The sequence below is a fragment of the Stegastes partitus genome, unplaced genomic scaffold (genome assembly GCF_000690725.1).
Source record: "Stegastes partitus isolate 25-593 unplaced genomic scaffold, Stegastes_partitus-1.0.2 Scaffold2073, whole genome shotgun sequence".
NCBI lineage: Eukaryota > Metazoa > Chordata > Actinopteri > Pomacentridae > Stegastes > Stegastes partitus.
This window is the reverse complement of record NW_007579804.1, coordinates 47,926-66,430: the sequence shown is the minus strand read 5'-3', so window position 1 is coordinate 66,430 and position 18,505 is coordinate 47,926. Positions and strand designations below refer to the sequence as shown.

The window sequence follows — 18,505 nt, the reverse complement described above, 5'->3', positions numbered from 1 at the left end:
GTTATGAAAAGGCAATAACAAGTTTCTTACACCATTCTGCAGCAAGACACTGAATCCATGTGAGAAATTAAGGTTTTATGATTGAATGTGCTTTATTACTTCACAGCCCGCTGCATTCTTTCAGTGGGTTCATTGCACCTTTTAAAAAAGAAAAATTGCCACACAATGTGTCAGGTCAACATATATTACGCAGATTAATATTTCATACCCATTAAATAATGTAGACTCACACTGGATCACGACTGACAAAGGTTTGAAAATGCACGCTCGAAATAGGACACATCTATGGTCAAGAGGGCTGCCGTGTTCCAAGGTGTGAGTCGCACAAACAAGGAATCACCAGAAATGTAACAGAAAGAAAAGGAAACACGGGTGTGGGCTTTCAAGATGAAAACATCTGAGGTTAGAAAGACTGTTTTCTCAAGGACCGTCTTTGAGTGTCCAGAAAAGCGCTATATAAATCTGATCAATTATTATTATTATTAAGGACCTACATCTGCCTGGAAACATGTTTAACTAAATAACCAAATCAGTCTTTTTATTGTAGAGGCCGTTACATCCATCCATTATCTATACACCGCTTAATCCTCACTAGGGTCGCGGGGGAGCTGGAGTCTATCCCAGCTGACTTAAGGCGAAGGCAGAGGACACCCTGGACAGGTCGCAGGGCTACACTTAGAGACAGACAACCAAGCACACTCACATTCACACCTACGGTACGGACAATTTAGAATCACCAATTAACCTCAACATGTTTTTGGACTGTGTTGGAGGAAGCCGGAGAACCCGGAGAGAACCCATGGTGCACGGGGAGAACATGCAAACTCCATGCAGAAAGATCCCGGTGCTCCCACCGGGAGGCGAACCGGCAACCTTCTTGCTGCGAGGCAACAGTGCTACCAACTGCGCCACCTTGCAGCCCGAGGCCGTTACAGTGTAATAACAATATCATAGTAAGACCATCAGGGAATCCCAGCAGTTAAAGTTTAGTGCTGGTAGCCTTGTCTGTGTATAATCTTATCCTACAAATTCTAATGTCTCTGTGTTTCCCACTGTGATGACGTCAGAATTCAGGATTCCCCTCATGTGTAATACATCTTGAATCTGTAACGAATCACCTTGATTTACCTTCTCATACTTTGCTGCTGGCTCCCCTCATGTTTGTGTATCTACAGCGGAGGATCCACAACAAAAAAACAACTAAACATGGTGTTCCCAGTTGTTTACTTTGCTGCCTGGAGGCAACACGAAGCCAAATACTGTTGCTGTGTAGAACACCTTCTTTTTGGATCACTTCATGAAAAAGATGTGCCTGATGTGTGTGAAAGTAAAGTGTGCAAAACTTTGTGAGCAAGAGACACGTTGATGGGCGTCGTCCAGGTCATGGGTTTTACCTTCATGGAGAGCAGGCGGGTGAGGTAGATCTCGGGGATAGCTTTGGCTCTCTCCCCGCCCCTCTCCCTCACGCTGCCTCTCCTGTGCTTGGGCAGCTCCGACTCCTCGCTGGCTTTCACCAGATGCCAGAGCCTGACGCCGCCTTCCTCCCCATCGTCCAGCATCGGGGTCTCTGGGAGGAGGAGACGAGATTTGTATGTGAGTGATGCAGCAAGCTGAGAGGAAATTAAAGCGGACCGAAGGTGAGGATGAATGTAGCATTTCAGGGGCAATGTCGGTGTTTGAGCTGTGTGACGCTAATGCTGTTTGTTCACTACAACAATCATTTCTGTTTGCTATGATTATTATAATCATTTAAACTTAACTTGATCTAAAAATACACTTACAGAGAAGTACTGCTTGTCTCACGGCTGCCTTTCTGACAGACTCTCAGCTTCTATTCAGTCCAAAATATCATATCATGTATAGACAGTCAAACAGCGACCTCTTCTGGTTGTTTAGACTCTGTTCAGCTAATCACTGACCACACAAGTGTCTCTGATCAGCATCAGCTTATACAGTAGAAAAATTGAAAAAAAAAAGTCATCTCAGTATTCAATTTCTTCTTTCTTTTTAAAATGTAATATAGGGATAATTATCCAATTTTACATTTTCCTTATTAATTTCTGTAAACTTGTCCTTTATGTATGGTTGTTTGTTTTAAGGTGAAATTGGGCAATAATCCATAATCTGAAAATGGAGATTTTGCACATTGTGCCAGGAGGTGCAGGTGAAAGCAAAGTTGGTTTAAAAAAAAAAAAAAAATGCAGCTGAATTAAAAAAAAAAACACACACAAAAAAAACACCCTCTTGGGCATTTTGCATGGACTTTTAAGGCAACCCTTTTTTTTCAGCTCCTCATAGTCCTGTCTCTTGTTTAGTGGTGCAAAATACATTCTGAAAAAAAGCCCCTTTGCAGTTTTTAACTTTAATTTTTCTTATTTAAATGCAGTCATTTTATATATTTTCCCATGTTTGGTTGGTAAACTACAGAGGATGACTGGCGTAATCATCGAAAAAAAAAAAAAGCATTATTTCATATTAATCATAATAAAAACAGGCCAAAATTGTGAATAACGTAAATCTGTACTTTTACAAATGGTGACTTTCAGTATTTTCAACTGTAAAATTATACAGTTTAACTGTATTTGAATCACCCAAAAAATAGGCAAAACTTCCATTACAGTTTTTTTTTTTTTAATTCCTTTTTTTTTCTGGCATCTTGCTGCCACATTTTTGCAGGACTTTTTCTTCTTGCTGTGTGCAGGTTTTTTTTTTATCAGATCATGAGCCATAAATAACACTTACACAGTGAATCTTTATTCAGTACTCACCAAGAAAAATCCACTAAGAATTGATAAAAAGTAGTTTGAGCCACACTGAATGTCTGAAATACTATGTGGGGTACCCCTTTGTCTTTTAAACTTGCTTAAGTTAGCAAATTTGCTTTATGAAAAATCATGAAACAAAAGTATTTTTCCATATCTTACTACATTTTTGAAATCCCCTGTGTGTGTGTGTGTGTGTGTGTGTGTGTGTGTGTGTGTGTGTGTGTGTGTGTGTGTGCACTCAGTCAAAGTCATTCAAAGACTCACTTTCTCCAGGCATGTAATCGTGGCTGTCGTGGAGGTGATGTTTGTTGTTCCTCGGAACTAGAGCCACCGTCGCTCCATCAGGGACCTGCATTAAACAGTCGAATCACAACTTTCACACTGCAGAACAAAAACTGCTTCAAAGGCTTCATGTGTTTTGACTGGAGACTAATTTGGCGGGCAGTTGGGGGTTTACTCTGCACATGCTGGGCTGAACTGTGTGTATATGTTGGCGTTGATGTGACTCGCACTGACCTTGTAGTGTTGCAGCGTATTGAGGCGCTTCCACGAGCCTTGTACGACTGACGTCAAGTCCTCATCTGACAGGATTAGGTGACCTGCAACACCCGCACGCCACTCTGGAGGGACAAATCTGCATGTAGTCTCACGCTTTTGCTTATGGTTGCAGACTCAAGACCAAAGATTTTCAATAATACAACAAAACAGACACATGTGACACTGCTGAAGTGTTGCTTCGAGCCCAAATCCTACAAGAGACAGTTTACATTTTATTTGCTATTTGGGTGCACATGGATCAGATCTGACTCCTTGTGACGTCTCACTGTTGCCCCAAGATGACATTCAAGTTTAGGGTTTCTTAGGTCTGTTTTCCTTTTGGTTTTTGTAGGCAGAGTCCTGTAACTTTTTGATCGACCCTTGTATTCATATGTTTAAATATCTACAGTCGAATGAAACTTGATGACCTGCTCCATCAGACCAACGGTTGACTTCAGATGCGAAGACGAAACATGACCCCGTAAAACAAACTATGCTTACCAAGATGTAGTGAGTCTATGTGTGGCCTCTGGGAAAAGGACGTCCCTTTCCAGGTTTGTTCCAGAAGCTTCTCCTTCACTTGGGTGATGGTGTCACAGTCCAGCACCTTGGCAGGTACGGTCTGCGTGGTGGTGCCTCCGCTTGCAGCAGTTGCCGGCATCACAACGTTTAGAGTCTGGACAGATGCAAAGGAAACGTGATTATCGATGGCACTGTAATACAAACAGCACTATGCACGACTTGTGGGGGCTGTGTGGAGGTATTTGAAGTTATCCATGGTGGTTGGTATAAAAAGTAGCAGTATCATTTAGTCATTCAAATTAGAATTTATGAAGACAAAACAACCAAGAAGGTGTAATGCTTTGTGCAATATATCACAAAGTTGCAATGAATTTTGCATTAATTTCAGTTATATTGCATCTGTTTAGTTAGATTTTATGATCTTGAACACAATATGTCGTTAATACATTTTACATTTCCGCTTTCTTTGGATGAAAATTAACTAACAAAGCATTAATTAAACCTGAACAAAAAGTAATGCTGATGAAAAATATGGAAAAGAATAAGAACAAGTAGTAGTACTGTAGTAACTTAGTACTAATAGTATGCTGCATGTCTCTTAATTCTCTACAAGAACAAGTGGGAGACGTTGACTTCTGCCTCCAGGACAAACGCCGCCAACATCTAACAACGTATGTGTGTTTCTAACCAGCGTGCGATACTCCACGTCCTCTCGTAACAGCCGGTTGTCATTCAGCGTGTACTTGGCTTTTCCCGTCACAGCGTCCACAGGTCCCTTGTCCACCTGGTGCTTTATTGCTCTGAACAGCATGTAGAAAGACTCCCCCGCTGATTCCTGGCCAAACACAAAGAATGAATTAATGGAACAGTCACGTCAAGACCAAGTGGTCTCCGTTATTTCTGAGCAGCTACGACTGACCGCCGGCCTTAACGATGGATGGAATTTCACTCACATTGACTTGGATTTTCTGTGAAACTTGTTTCGAAAGGAAAGCGTTTCTGACTTTAACAGATGCAAATTCATAATTGCAGAACGTTAATTGTATAGCTTGCCAGCTGTGCATCTCATCCACTAGTTTTTGAGTTGCAAGCAGATCAGATGAACGATGGCCATTGTGAGGTTCTTTTTGGGTGGTTCACAGTCGGGTCTTTTTCTGTTTTTGGGTGGAGCCCCTGTTGTCAGGTAATATCATCCAAGGTAAGTCTATGATGTCACGGATCTAAGAAGTAAATCTGTAAACGTGTTCATCTGTGTGTACATCAGACGCAAACTGTGTTATAAAAACGTCTACTAAGAGAGAAGTGGGAGTTACACGTTGTGTTCCTATGTGTGGTTTGTTGAGCAGCCAATCGGATGGCTTGCTGAGCAGAAGTGAGGTTAAGGTTAAGATCAAGCGTCATAATGTCAACACTGGACAACACGTACAGGCGGCGCTGACACAGCAACACTCCCTCTTGTGTTTATCCCAGCGGGTTAGACAAATGTTTGCACTACATTTGTTTTATGTTTTGATTAATAGCTAGCTAAAGGGCAAGCCTCATATTCTTTTAACGATGAATAATGTATTTTACACAGTATTTGATATGCATAAAACAAAATACATCTAAAATGTAGTGCTGTTGGTGCACTATGTAATACAACAATGATCAATATAACACACGGTGTGAAGAGAGAGGGTGGGATTGTGTATTTGCATGTTAGAAAAGGCCTCCAATCTGTTCATAATGGGTTATTTTCTGCATATTTTAAGCATAATGACTGTGCAGACAACATCTTAGACTAACACTGAACCCATACCTCTTATATTTGCACTGTAAACATATTTTTAAACTAGAAACAGTAATAAATAAAAAAGCAATGTAAATTTACCTCTTTTGATTTGATTTCCCTTTTGGAACATATATATCGGAAAAAAGAACGTACCAACACCGATAATAACACCATAATACTGGCAGATTTGACATTTAGCTGATGCAAACTAGTAAAGGTAAAGGTGAGGACTAATTTGCATTGGGTCAGGGGTGAAGTACTGCAGCACATACCCTCAGAAAGGTGAAGAGACAAATGGACATCCAGTTTGTCAAGAGCTTCTCAACCACAGATTCAGTTCTAGAAAAGAAAAGTGAACACATGAACAATCCGCAGCTAAAAATAAAAAACTGTCTGTTTCTCACTATCAAGGATAACCTGACAAACTCCCTCACCTCCTCAGCATCAGTTTGGGATTCTTGGCCACATATTGCTCCACTAGATCATTCAGAAGTGTCTTCAGGATGTCTGTGAAGTACTCCAGTTTACCGTGCAGGGCTACGGTCAGCAGAGAGGCTACGTAGGCCCGGTCCCTCGGAGAAAACGTCCGCTGGACCTCAAGTGTGTGAATAAACTGTAGAGAAAACAGGGAAAAGACGTGACATAAAGTTGCTTCATCTGAAAAATAGCCAGGAAGTCAGCATTATATCTTCAAAACAAAAAGAAAAAAATGTACATACATATTACATATTTAATGCAATTTGCTTGAGGATGTTAAACCAACAGTAATAAGCGAGGCTGAAAAATATCGATTTGTGGTTCCTGTTCTTTGGCAGTAACAAACTGTTCCCAAGATGGTGCTTACCGGCTCTCCACTTCATGCCCGGACAACTACGCACTTAGAGCAAATCATTTATTCAGTCTGTCATGAGCGGGTTGGCTGACCTTGGTGAGAAACAGTTTGCTGTTGAGCAGGTTGGACAGCTGAACCAGCCCTTGCTCCACCGTCTGCCTTCGACTCTCCGGAACGTCCAGGTCTCGTCTCAGTGGCGACTCCTGGTGGCCCGGGAAGAAAATGCGCTCGGCGTACGCCCGGTAATCCAGGAACGGAATCCCCGAACCCACCAAATCACTGGACATGTCCATCATCTCTGTCATCAAGTCTGAAAGCGGAAAACAGGCCTCGGTTTGAGTATTTTTTTGTTTTGTTTTGAGGTGTTATAGTTTAGTTTGCAACATAAAGCGGACTGTACCTGTGAACTCCTTCTTACAGCGGTCTCTCACACTGGTCTCCAGGTTCTCCAGCTGGATCTGTACCTTTTTGTAGTCCCTCATGGCCTGTTTGCTCTTTCTCCTGACAAACAACATCAGTGCATAGACCATATTTAGGTACAGAAATAATGCATTGCTGTATTAACAGAAGTAGAATAGCACAGATATTAGAATAAAATGGCATGTAGAGCTGGAAATCATGCTACAACTACTGTAAATTTCAGCCAGTTTGATTGCCAAAGGTAGATATGTGAATGGATGTTTCCAGTTTGGCTTTATTTGCACTGAACAAATACACCAACTGAATCATTTAAAACACAACCGGTTTAGATCTTTCCTGTGTAATGGCACCACAGCAACAGTGGCTGCATCAGCTTCAAAACAGGCCACAACTGAACTGTGCGTAAATAAAAAGCAGCGCAGCTCTGACAACACAAGGAACGAGTCATCTCGGAGCGTTTACCTGTATATGAGCACTATGATGAGCACAATGAGAGCCACGATGGAGGCTCCCACCCCGACTCCCACCTGGGCCTCCAGAGGAAACGTAGACTGAGCCTGGCTGTCGTACTGCACTCTGCCCAGGGAGAAGTTCAGGTTCCCCATTTTCACCTGGGAAGACAAACAATAAAAGACATATTGGAACAAATCTTAAATGTCGTACAGTTGGATCATACAAAAACAAAGTGAATTCAGATCCTGGGTTCCTTTCATCACGTACTCACAGTGAACTCAGGCAGACTGTCCATGCCGTCCTGCTTCTTGCTAGCTGTGACTGAGGGCTGCTGGGATGGCGGTTCGCAGTACAAGTGGTTGTGTGTCAGGGTCTTCACCGAGCACAAGCCCTCCCCTATCCGAGCCTCCACCTCCTGCTTGTAGATGGCCAGATCCAGGTTCTCGCCCTAGAAGAGGCGACATACAGTGTTTGCATAATTATATTATTATCATTTCTGTGTTGCGCTATTACAACTTTTGATTGTTTCATAAGAGTGGAACACCTTTAGAAACTCCGTCCAGAGTAGAAAGAAGAAAGTCAGGTTGGATTATTTCGACTTTACTGGTACCCACCTCAACAGAGATGATGCTGCCAGGTTTATGGTGGTATGGCTTGCTGGGGTCATTCTGGTTCAGCGAGTAGAGCTTGGGGTTGGACTCGTAGCTGAAGGCTTCGTTCCCCACGGTGCTGAAGTCAAAATGGAGGCTGTCGAGAAGGAACTGGACTTTGACCCTGGCCCTCCTGGCCTCCGGGCCCACGGCCGGGGTCGGACACAAGATGAGCGAGGAGCTGTTCACCGTGCAGCGAGACTCGTACTGGAGGAGGGTACAGGGACAGTGGAGTTAACAGGGTCCCCGTTGCTTTCAAGAGACATCGACTAACAAGTTGCTGTCAGTCGATGTTTCCTTTAAAACATACAGTATTTGACAATAACCCCAAACATCAAGGAAGTCATGAAGAGCGAAAGCATCTTCAGCTACAAGAAGAACAAGTGGTTTAGGCTTCACAGAGTCCTTTATCTCAACATCATGGTCTCAGTCTGGAGTTCCTTAGAAACTGAGACAGTTTAAATCCCCTGATCTGTGGCGAGTTTAACAACCTACCTGTACGCTTCAAGTGTCATGAAAAACTTTGTGCAAGTGTTTAGGGGAGAACTGGTGCAGTTTGAAAAGCAAAAGATGGTAAAATCATACGTCTGATCTTTTTTTTTTTTCTGTTGACAGCAGTAAGAAAACAAAGCAAATCCTCACATCACATTTAGTTCCTAAAACCTCTGCACAGTGCTGAATGTGTTCACCTGTGGCTCTGCAAATACAGAACAACAACTGTTTATGTAGCTTCTCTTTTCTTTAGAATCATGTGGACAGCTACATGAAAACAACAAAGATAAGTAGCCTGATTTCTAAAATGTAAACATTTTGACAATTCTTGCAAGGTAATATAGCAAATCTCTGATTTTTGATCCACGTTATGCTGTTAAACGATTTAAGGATATTCCAGTTCAAGTCTGTTTAAACCTGCCTTTCAAACCTTAAATGGATTAAAAACTCCATAGATTGAGTTTAAAGACAATTTTGAGGTTGGTGAATCCTTTCTTCTGTTTAAGACGAGGTCTGATTTACTGCTGTGTGGATAACTTTTGTCTTGTCTGTTCTTTGTTTTTCTCTACAACTGTACTCCTAATCCAATTAAAACTTTAGTCAGTGTACTGCTGTAGACCTGAGGAAGTACAGTGTAGATTTTGAAGCTGACTGTATCAACAGTGGCTGGTTTGGAGGGTCTTTTAGGCCTTTGGCAACCTTTGGGTGATGCCCCTCTTGTTAGGCAAAGTCAGATGCACAATGTCATGGATTGAAGGCAAGATATGTAGCATGAATCACCGTTAACTGACTCTGATACATCTGTATGGCAGTGTTTCATCGATAACAGCAGGTACTGAACAACATCAAGACTTTAAATCCCTTTCGCAAAGGTAGGTGGGGAAAAAAATGGTTGCTCAATGTTGGCTCTTAAGTTTTTCCTCAAAATTCTACTTAATAAATGCCAAATTGTGAATCCTCTCTATTGTCACATGTTATGGAATAAGAGCTAACGTAATATTAGTGATGTGTTTTTGTTTACACAACTACAAGCTGTGAAAACAATAATTTTGCAGGTGCATGAAATAATAAAAATGCTTAAAAGTGAAATATCTAACCAGGCCGCTAACGTCAGCATTTGAGGCATCAGATCGCTCACATCTGTCTGCCTACATTTCAGTAAGGATTTGATCTTCTTTCTTTTTTTGTTTTTGAATACAGAAACCATCTGCTGTCTTCATTACCGTTACAAGATTCAGGGTGCAATAAAACATGCAGCACTGTGAGGCCTTCAGAGTGTTCAGCTCGTAAACTGTCACCCTGCCTTCCTAACTTCATCTGATCTCTGAGTATCACTTCAGCCACAAGCTGTTTTACAGATCGCTCTCTCTCTCTCTCTCTCTCTCTCTCTCTTTAAAACATATTTTTCCCAACAACTCAGTGGTTTTCAAGACATTTTACTATTTCTTTCTATTTCCAGGGGTTTTCCAGGACTGGAAAGCATCTCTAAAAAGTTTTTCCAGGACACATGGGAACCTTGAATTACGTGCATTAGAAAGAATGATATGACCACCACAGACTGTTATTATTTTAAAACATGCACGCTGAACATGAACACATCTCTTTTCCAGTGAAATGCCATAAACGCACCTGTTTGACATGACAGAGTGTCCCCTCAGGGCAGTCGGCCTCTGGAACAATCCTCCTCCATCTCTTCAGTGGACCCTGGTGATCCAGTTTTCTGCTCAGGCTCCCTTTAGTCTTCCTATTGATGCTCCTTCTCCTCCTGGGAGGGAGGGTGTCAGGAGGACTGAGGGTGACCCTCATTTTTGGCTCCTGGACCACATCCAGGTTCTGACCAGAAACTTTGATGATTCTGCCTCCACTGCAGGAGAAAGTGGTGAGAAAGAACATGATTGGTATCTGTGACCAGCAATACCACACTGTAAAAACCATAGACTGTATAAAAGATGGACGTAGCTACCGTGATGTTACCCGTTGGTTTCTGCACTGAGAAAATGAAGCCAGGGTTTTGCTACTTCCTGGTTGACATCTTGGATTTTTGGAGTCAGTGACGCAAAAATCGTCGGAGGGGGGCGGAGCCATAGGAGCAGCGATTGGTCAGACGGATTGAGAGGCGGGCCCTCTCTGCCCGCCCACATTTACCGCCTTCTGCTTGCTTCTTCTGTACGGTCGCTGCCGACTGTCAATCAAGCCAGCCACGCCCCTTGCCCCGCAAAATGTTGACGATTTTTTAAAAATTCAGTATTGATTTATTTTCAGATTGGCCACCTGATCTCTGGACTTGACCATGAAAACTAATTTTTAAAAAATCCTAAGTTGTAGGAATGCAGCATTTCGTGATCTGTGATCACTTCGTTTCCAATTCATTTCTATGGGAGCCAGGGCTTTTTGGAGCCAGGACTAGCGGACGTAGTGATATTACAGGTTTTTGACACTTCCGGGTTGGCTTCATTTTTCAGGGCCGGTTTCTACGTCCATCTTTTATACAGTCTATGGTAAAAACTTTATTTCAAACTTCAGTGCCATGGCCCTTATCATAATGAATCATGTATGAATTACTTGTGCAATTCTCTAAGCAGAATGTTCAAAAAATGTACTGCTCAGCAGTTTAATCAAACATACACCATATTTTTAAGGCCTTTAACAACATTTACTGTCCCATCTTTAACTGCAAAGTAGTATTTTACTCCTAGTAAATGTTTGCAGCGCACCTGAAGAAGCTTTTGGACGGCGCAGCCTTTGTGATGTTCGGGTTGGGGGTGTAATGATACACCAAACCCTGCAGATGGCGCTCTGCACCACCGAACCGCACAGTGATGCCGTGCTCTCCGGTTCTGTTGCTGCCTCTGGTCCGACAGCTGATGTGATCGTCCTGGATGTTCAGCCTGAGCAGAGGACGACATTAGACATCTTAACCCTCATGCTGGACATTTATTCCACAATCAGTCACAGAAATCAGGTGCACTGTTGGTGTACATGGACAGAACTGTTTTTCTGAGATGCTTACACCTGGCAAGGCACTCCACCGATTAGGACGCTGACTTCACTTGGATGTCCAGTCCTCAGTCTGCGGCCTCTGATGGTGAGAGACGAGCCCCCTGCCTTCGGCCCTCTTTGGGGGAAGATGCTGTTGAGTATGGGATTCTGCAGATGGAGAAGTGAGGAGAATGAAAGGAGACAAAGCGTGAGACGCAAAGATGCATGAGACAAAGAAGAAGAAGAAGAAGAAGAAAAAACGTCAAATCAATAATCTGATACTGAGCTGGTGATTTATTGGGAAGATAAAAAAGCAACGCTGGGGCATTCTGGGAATCAGTCGAAGGCTGCCTCACAGCCAGCCGGTGTAACAATTAATCTGCTTGTCACTTGAGCCAATTAATTAAGGCTGCTGACAAACAGACAGTCCTTTTACTGGTATGTTAATAAGCAGACGAACTACTTTGCTGTATTGCAGTGGCTCACTTATAAGTCACAGGGCTTGCTTTCAAGAGAACCGGAATTAACAAAAGCCACGCGGGGGTTGCTTTTTCCAGAAATCTTATGTAAGATAATCCTTATTTTTCTTGAACAAACAGCAGCATTTGTGTACGATTCTTCCTGATGCTGCGTTCGATCCCTGACAGATCACGCTTGTACCACACTCTCCAAATGAGGCCCTCCAGCGTTGGTTTCAAACGGCACCGAGGGATTCCCCTCTCAGCGAGGTCTTGGTCCGTCTGTTCTGGTCCCCACCCAAGAGCGATTACTGTGTTCTCAGATACGCAGCTGAAGCGAACTCAGGGGGGAAACACGCCAGAATCCAAAATAACTGCTGCCTTTGAACTGGGTGTGAAAATGCCCAAGAGATGCCTTTGTTTTTAAAAACGCTTGTTTAATTGCTTCTGCATCGTTGCACAGCGTTTGCAGGAGTTTCTGCAGATTATCAGCGTGTTTATGGGCACTTAAGTAAGTGGGTTGCATTTGATTTAACGGCGTGTGCAAGTTAACCAGTTTCCATAACTGGGGCAGATGATTAGAGAGACAGATTTGTCTGCTGAGACGCATCATTCCTAAACTCATTTTTGCACATGTGTGTACGAAAACAAATTCTGACAGCAAAAGTATTCCTGTGACAAACAAGAGGAAAGAAAGTCTAAAGCAGTTGAACATTTTGTGAAGCATACGTGTGCAGTGAGGATAGAAGTGTACCAACACTTCTGCATGGATACAAGGCTACCTGGTAACCTGGTTTCTTCTCGTGTGGATTTGTGGCTGCTGCTGCGTTTACCTGGAAGCTGAAGATCTGAGCCGACAGTCCGAGTCCTCCTCCCCTCACTTTCACCGAGGCCTGGCCGCTCTTCTCCCCTCTGCTGCTGGTCGTCTCACACACGATCCTGCACATCACAGCCGGCACATTTTCACAATCAGAAGAGGTGAAGAGCGTATAGTGGATTTTACAGCTATGTTGCAGTGCACCCATGACTTGCCTCGAGGAGACTTCATATCTGCTGTGGATGACGCTGCAGGGCACACCCGCCACCGTCACTGAGTTCTGGATGTCTTCAGCTCTCTGGCCGAGGTTGGAGCCAGAAATAGTCACAACCGTCCCCCCTTCTACAGGACCGGAGACTGGGTCCAACTGAAACGCAAGAACCAAGAGAAAGATGTATATCCTGTGTGATGACAGTGAACACGCAGCCAGTCTGAAAGTACCAGGCTGATATACGGCTCATGCCACAACAGTGAGATATAAAAATGGGTGTCTTGTAGGGTTGTAAAAAGACACAGACAGCTCAATGGAGTACCGTCACAAACTCCAATTTCAAATCAGTTAAGCGAATACAAATACGTTAAGCCTCTTATACAACTATGAATTAACTTCTGTACTGTGCTTGAGGACAAATTTAAGGCTGTAGTATCTCTATTTAATATGACTCTATATCAGACTATACTAATGTCCAAAGTTAAGTATTGGACTTTTTACTCAGATACATTTAACTGACATCTTAGGTTACTTTGCCGAGTAGGATTTTACATTAAAAATCACAACAAATAAAGAACGTAATAAGCATCAGTGTTTAATGATTACAATACTCAATGGTACCCATCAAAAAATTAGCAAAATTTACATTTCCTTAGTCCCTTGTCATTGCTTTACCTGTCCACTAATAAAGAGAAAACATGCTTGATAAAATATATATATATTAAATAATATATACATATATTAAATAATTTATTTATTTTAATATTTATAAAATATCTACGAAAAAAAGGCTATTAAAAGCAGAATGAGGATAAAAATTCTCCACTGAAAAAAGCACACTACATTGGTGTGTATATATATATATACATACATATTTATATTTGAAAACTCAAAACCTCAAAGTTCATTGATTTTTCAGTGAAGGAAAATGAATAGATTTATTTTAAAAATGTCAGTATTTATGTAATAATAAATCAAAGAATAAAAAAAAGGAGACCAACGTTATTATCCAAGCTGAGTATTTTTATGTCTTAAAACAAGACGAGTGGAGAATCTTTAGACATCCACATTGAGTAAATAACAAAGAAAATCAGACAAAAGAGCTCCTGATAAGTGTGCAAATGAGCTAGTGTGAGCTGTCACACACAGAGCCTGTGCAGACTGTCAGACGGGAGTGACAGCAGACCACACAAAAATCTGTCCAAAACAAGATGAGAATTCACATCGCACTGCAAATAAACACAAGTTGCTTTTCCCAGAATGCTAATTTTTAGCGCAAATGGCCAAAAAATAAATAAATTTAAAACAAATCACTTTCCAGTCCCTTTCTTTCCCTTTGTCCTTCAAACAAGCCTCCTGAAAGCATTCAAAAGAAGGTCAAGGAATCTTACAAAGTGAATGACTGGAGCAGGGCAGGTGTGTTTGATCTCATCGGTGCAGGAGTCCTGGTAAACGCAGCGAGAGCTGGCGGCACCACCGCACCAAACGCAGCCGTACTTTGGGTCGGCAGTACGACATCGACTGCAGTCCGACCGTCCCACCGAACAGTTGAACAGAGTCACTGAAGCCAGAGAGGGAAGACGGTATTTTATTGAAGGAACACCCACTGCTGTATGTAAACAGATCCTCTCAGACACAAATACTGTAAGTTCTCGCACACACACAAAGAGACACATCAGCGGCGCATCAATCACACCCACCATACAGATCCTCGGCACTGTCGATGTGGAAGTTGTTTTTCCTGCGCACGTTAATCGTGGCTGGGTATTCCTCCACTGAGACAGAATACGCATACTGAAACAAGAAGAGCAGTTAGCAGTCAAAACAGCATTAAGCGCCACATGAGCTGATGTTATGCAAAGTCACGTGCAAAGCAGTTCCAGTATGTGTCAAATTATCTGCTTACCAGAGCTAATAAAACACATTCATGCAAACACAAAAGGAGACAATCAGGAGACGGCAGTTTATTGATTATTGTTCACGCGGGCCGCCGCTAGTTTATTGGTACGCCATGGGGTTGGCTGTGTTTTGTTGATTAGGAGGGATTTGCATCTATTTTTAAATAGCATGACTGAGAAAATCAGAGGAGTTTTAATTCTTGCGCTGCGGCACAACAGTGACTCAAATTAGTCGTCGAAAGCTTATTAAAAATTGAGCGTTTGCTATCAAAGCGTAAAGTTCCAAAACAGTTCTACTGGTGGAAGCAGATCTGGGTGGTGGGCGTGGGCCTGGCAGGCACAGAGAGGGGAGTGCAAACTTCAGCGATCCGTTGAAAGTCAGAGAACAATGACCAACGTATTAACCGTCTCATAGATTAGTCGTAGCAACTGGACTTGCTGGAGTTTCTTGAAGACGTTCCACCTCTCATCCAAGAGGCTTCTGACTGACTAGTTGGGAGTTCCAGATATCCTAAGGAGCCATTAACACCTGAGTTTTGGTTTCAGCTGGCCTCAGAACTCAAGTGTCAATGGCTCCTTAAGGATATAAGTATCTGGAACTCCCAACTCGTCAGTCAGAACTGATGAAGCCTCTTGGATGAGAGGTGGAACGTCTTCAAGGAACTCAAGCAAGTCCAGTTGCTACGAGTAATCTACGAGAACAACCATGACCTGGATGACTGAGAATCTTCACAGACAAATTAACCGTCCTAATTGCAGCTAAAAAATGTACATGTATCAAGATACCTAGAATCATAAGTAAAACACACCCGTTTGAAAGCATACACTGTGGAACGTCCCCGACATTATTTCCAGAATGTAAAAGTGCTCGTTTCTGACCTGGTGCGGCTGACAGGTGATGAAGAAGACTGATGACTGCGTGGCATCCAGCTCCACCGAGGCCTCCACCACCACCGACTGTTTCTCAATGTCCAGCACACACTCGTAGTCCAAATTCTCATCCTGAACGTACACACAACATACAGCGCTTAATAAATGAATTAGACCACCACCCATTGTAATGTTTATGCCACAGCTGCCCTAAATTAACAGCATTGGTAATTACCAGAATCATTTTTTATGCTTCTGTAATGGTTAATACACCAGAATGTAGAAGCTCTTTAACCCAAATAATATTTGTAATGCTAAAATATAATTATTATTATTGTTATCCATGAATTTTCTAATTTACTATTTTACAAAAAACAGAAAAAACAGTAATGTCCATTGTCATTTCTTGACTACGATGTCAAATTATAGTTGTTTATTTGCATTCCTGAGCAGAAATGTTAGTTTTAGTGGTTGAATGTTGTGTTTGATTAATTCCCAACTTCTCAGAGAAGCCCAGTGGCTCAGATTTGGGTATAAAAATGTGAATTCAGTTTGAAATTCCTCATTCATGTTCAAAACGTTAAAACATCGAGAGCTGAGTAAACTTGTTCAGCACTGTCCGTACATACACACATTACAGTACATCACAAATGTTTTGATATTTTTCTTTTTCAGGGCTGACACTTACTAGAAATCAAGGAGATCGCTAACCGATGTTGGGAACTATATACATTTGCAGTAAAACTTAAATTTGCGCGTCAGTGTCCAACTTTAGATTGGTACAAACTCACATAATGCTAAGCTTGTCTATGTGCCTTTTAGTTTTCTGTATGTAGCTGTGATTCAAGAAACGTGTGTGTGTGTGTGTGTGTGTCTGTTCTTCAACAACCATACATCTAATCCACTTCAAACTCGGTGGGTGCGTTGCCGGTGACCTAAGCAAGTGTGGTCGAGTTTGAAGTAGATCAGATGGGACCTTCGCCGTGGCCTTTGGGTGCCTGGGAGTTGGGAGTCCCTGTTGCTACGCAACATCATCAAAAGGGAAATGTATGATGTCACAGATCAAACGCAAAGACTGTAAAAGGAATCTCTGTCTGCAAACTCAGTGTGTGTGTGTCTGTCTGTAGCACATCTGAAAGCAAGCACTAGTGGTTGATTAAAAGAAAACTTTTCAACATTTGTCATTCGGTGTTGATTGACGACTGCTCGTAACATGCAAATATCCAGATGGCATCGTGAGCAGGGCATTGTGTAAGTGGTGACCACAGATTGAGAGAGAGACACCTGCATCAGAGCCAAAATAGCATATTTTAAATGAATTTATTTGATCAGGGATAAGTTTTAACAAACTAACAGTACCGATAATGCATTCAATAATCAGTCAACCCTTTATCTAGTACCATCAAAGTAGAAGCATGTCACCACAAAGGCTTCAACAAAAGACTTGCCTTCAGGGAAGAATTAAACAAATCCCAGCCCCATGCTTTGTAAAACTGACGTCCTGTATGAACCACGTTTATTTTCATATTCAAAGAGAATTTAAATAACCGGTCTTACTACATTACCTGAAAGAGGTTGAGGTGTTGTCCCACCAGCGTGATCTTCCGCTCCACATTGACCGGGAGGAGAGAAGAATCTTGCACTTTCTCCACACACGGGCATTCCTGATGACAATTATGAAAGCATTATGGGAAACATCTACACATAGGGAACGCAGACCTACATGTGGATTCTGGTCAAAATTTACATCTCCAACGCTATGCAGTCGCTTGCTCCGTGAACAATTATTTAATAATCCCACGCTTTTCCATGCCGCCAAGACAGACGTCTCTCGTCTGAGACGAACTTCCAACGACTTCAAAGTTTAGGTGCTGCTGTTGTGCAATTAAGCCTGGCTCACATTCCAGAGGGTTGTACTACAAAGCAAGTCATTAGTCAGCTTGACAAAACCCAAAGCTCCAATCTGAGATAATGGGCATTACGGCAGTACCAGTTTCTTTATCAGGCTCCAAAAAAATGGGGATGATTAATTTGACACTTCTTTTGCAGAAAATGGACCGATGGTGTGCCTTCACTTTAGTGAAGAGGAACAGGTTGGTATAATGTAGAGCTACAAGGAATCTAAAAGTATGTTAAAAAGCACTGCAGCTGCAATGGATGCAAAAGAGGAATACTGGTGGAAAGTTGTTAATGGTGTAAGTTAATATATTTTCCCACTCAGTACACTCTTAACATTTCTTTCTAATGAGCACATTAGAGCTCTTAACCTTTAAACTTCATACATTAAAATATGATACTCACAAATTGCATTAAGGTCTGGCACTGTCTCATAATGCAGGATATGTGGGAATTGCTTTAGTTTTTGGCCAAACCAGACTGAAATTAATGCTATTAATTGTATATTATCTGTGGTAAGTACCAACAGATGGATTATTTTTCTGATCTGTGTCGTATTAGCTGCAGCTAAAGTAGTGTAAGATGGACTCGCCAGCAAACCAGGATCACGTATAAAAAGGTATTTCTCCTTTTTCTAGGAATGTAACTTGCCAATCAAGACTGGTATCAGCTTTTTTGAGCACCCAATCTTTTGTTTGTGTTGTAAAGGGAGAGCACAATTCTTTCTTTCTTTCTTTTGTTTTCATTGGCAATCCAGTTTTAAGGGGCACCGGACTGGACAAGGTTTGTGACTGCCAATGGGGTCTTTAATCAGATGGCTTTACCACAGACATTTGGTGTTCTGATGCATCGTTTTCATGGGTCTCACACAGCAGAGCATGGACCCAGAATTAGCCAAACTAAACTAACTAAATATCAAAAGACTCAGATCGAA

General features: G+C 42.1%; 1 protein-coding gene across 2 annotated transcripts in view; it reads right to left on the bottom strand.

Moving 5' to 3' along the window:
* Nucleotides 1-18,505, bottom strand: part of LOC103373813 (plexin-B1-like) — a 69,439-nt gene that overhangs the window by 7,365 nt on the left and 43,569 nt on the right. The window contains exons 13-33 of one of the 2 annotated variants that reach the window (XM_008303814.1): nucleotides 17,241-17,339; nucleotides 15,685-15,807; nucleotides 14,608-14,701; nucleotides 14,299-14,468; nucleotides 12,912-13,063; nucleotides 12,713-12,818; nucleotides 11,453-11,589; nucleotides 11,157-11,330; nucleotides 10,072-10,306; nucleotides 7,915-8,157; nucleotides 7,572-7,748; nucleotides 7,310-7,458; nucleotides 6,828-6,928; nucleotides 6,520-6,737; nucleotides 6,030-6,208; nucleotides 5,868-5,934; nucleotides 4,513-4,659; nucleotides 3,804-3,978; nucleotides 3,282-3,385; nucleotides 3,030-3,114; nucleotides 1,395-1,567 (exon numbers count right to left, since the gene is read on the bottom strand). In XM_008303814.1, coding sequence (XP_008302036.1) covers nucleotides 1,395-1,567; nucleotides 3,030-3,114; nucleotides 3,282-3,385; nucleotides 3,804-3,978; nucleotides 4,513-4,659; nucleotides 5,868-5,934; nucleotides 6,030-6,208; nucleotides 6,520-6,737; nucleotides 6,828-6,928; nucleotides 7,310-7,458; nucleotides 7,572-7,748; nucleotides 7,915-8,157; nucleotides 10,072-10,306; nucleotides 11,157-11,330; nucleotides 11,453-11,589; nucleotides 12,713-12,818; nucleotides 12,912-13,063; nucleotides 14,299-14,468; nucleotides 14,608-14,701; nucleotides 15,685-15,807; nucleotides 17,241-17,339 — 3,108 coding nt within the window. The remainder of the gene's footprint in view (nucleotides 1-1,394; nucleotides 1,568-3,029; nucleotides 3,115-3,281; nucleotides 3,386-3,803; nucleotides 3,979-4,512; nucleotides 4,660-5,867; nucleotides 5,935-6,029; nucleotides 6,209-6,519; nucleotides 6,738-6,827; nucleotides 6,929-7,309; nucleotides 7,459-7,571; nucleotides 7,749-7,914; nucleotides 8,158-10,071; nucleotides 10,307-11,156; nucleotides 11,331-11,452; nucleotides 11,590-12,712; nucleotides 12,819-12,911; nucleotides 13,064-14,298; nucleotides 14,469-14,607; nucleotides 14,702-15,684; nucleotides 15,808-17,240; nucleotides 17,340-18,505) is intronic. The other variant, XM_008303815.1, reaches the window with a different exon arrangement.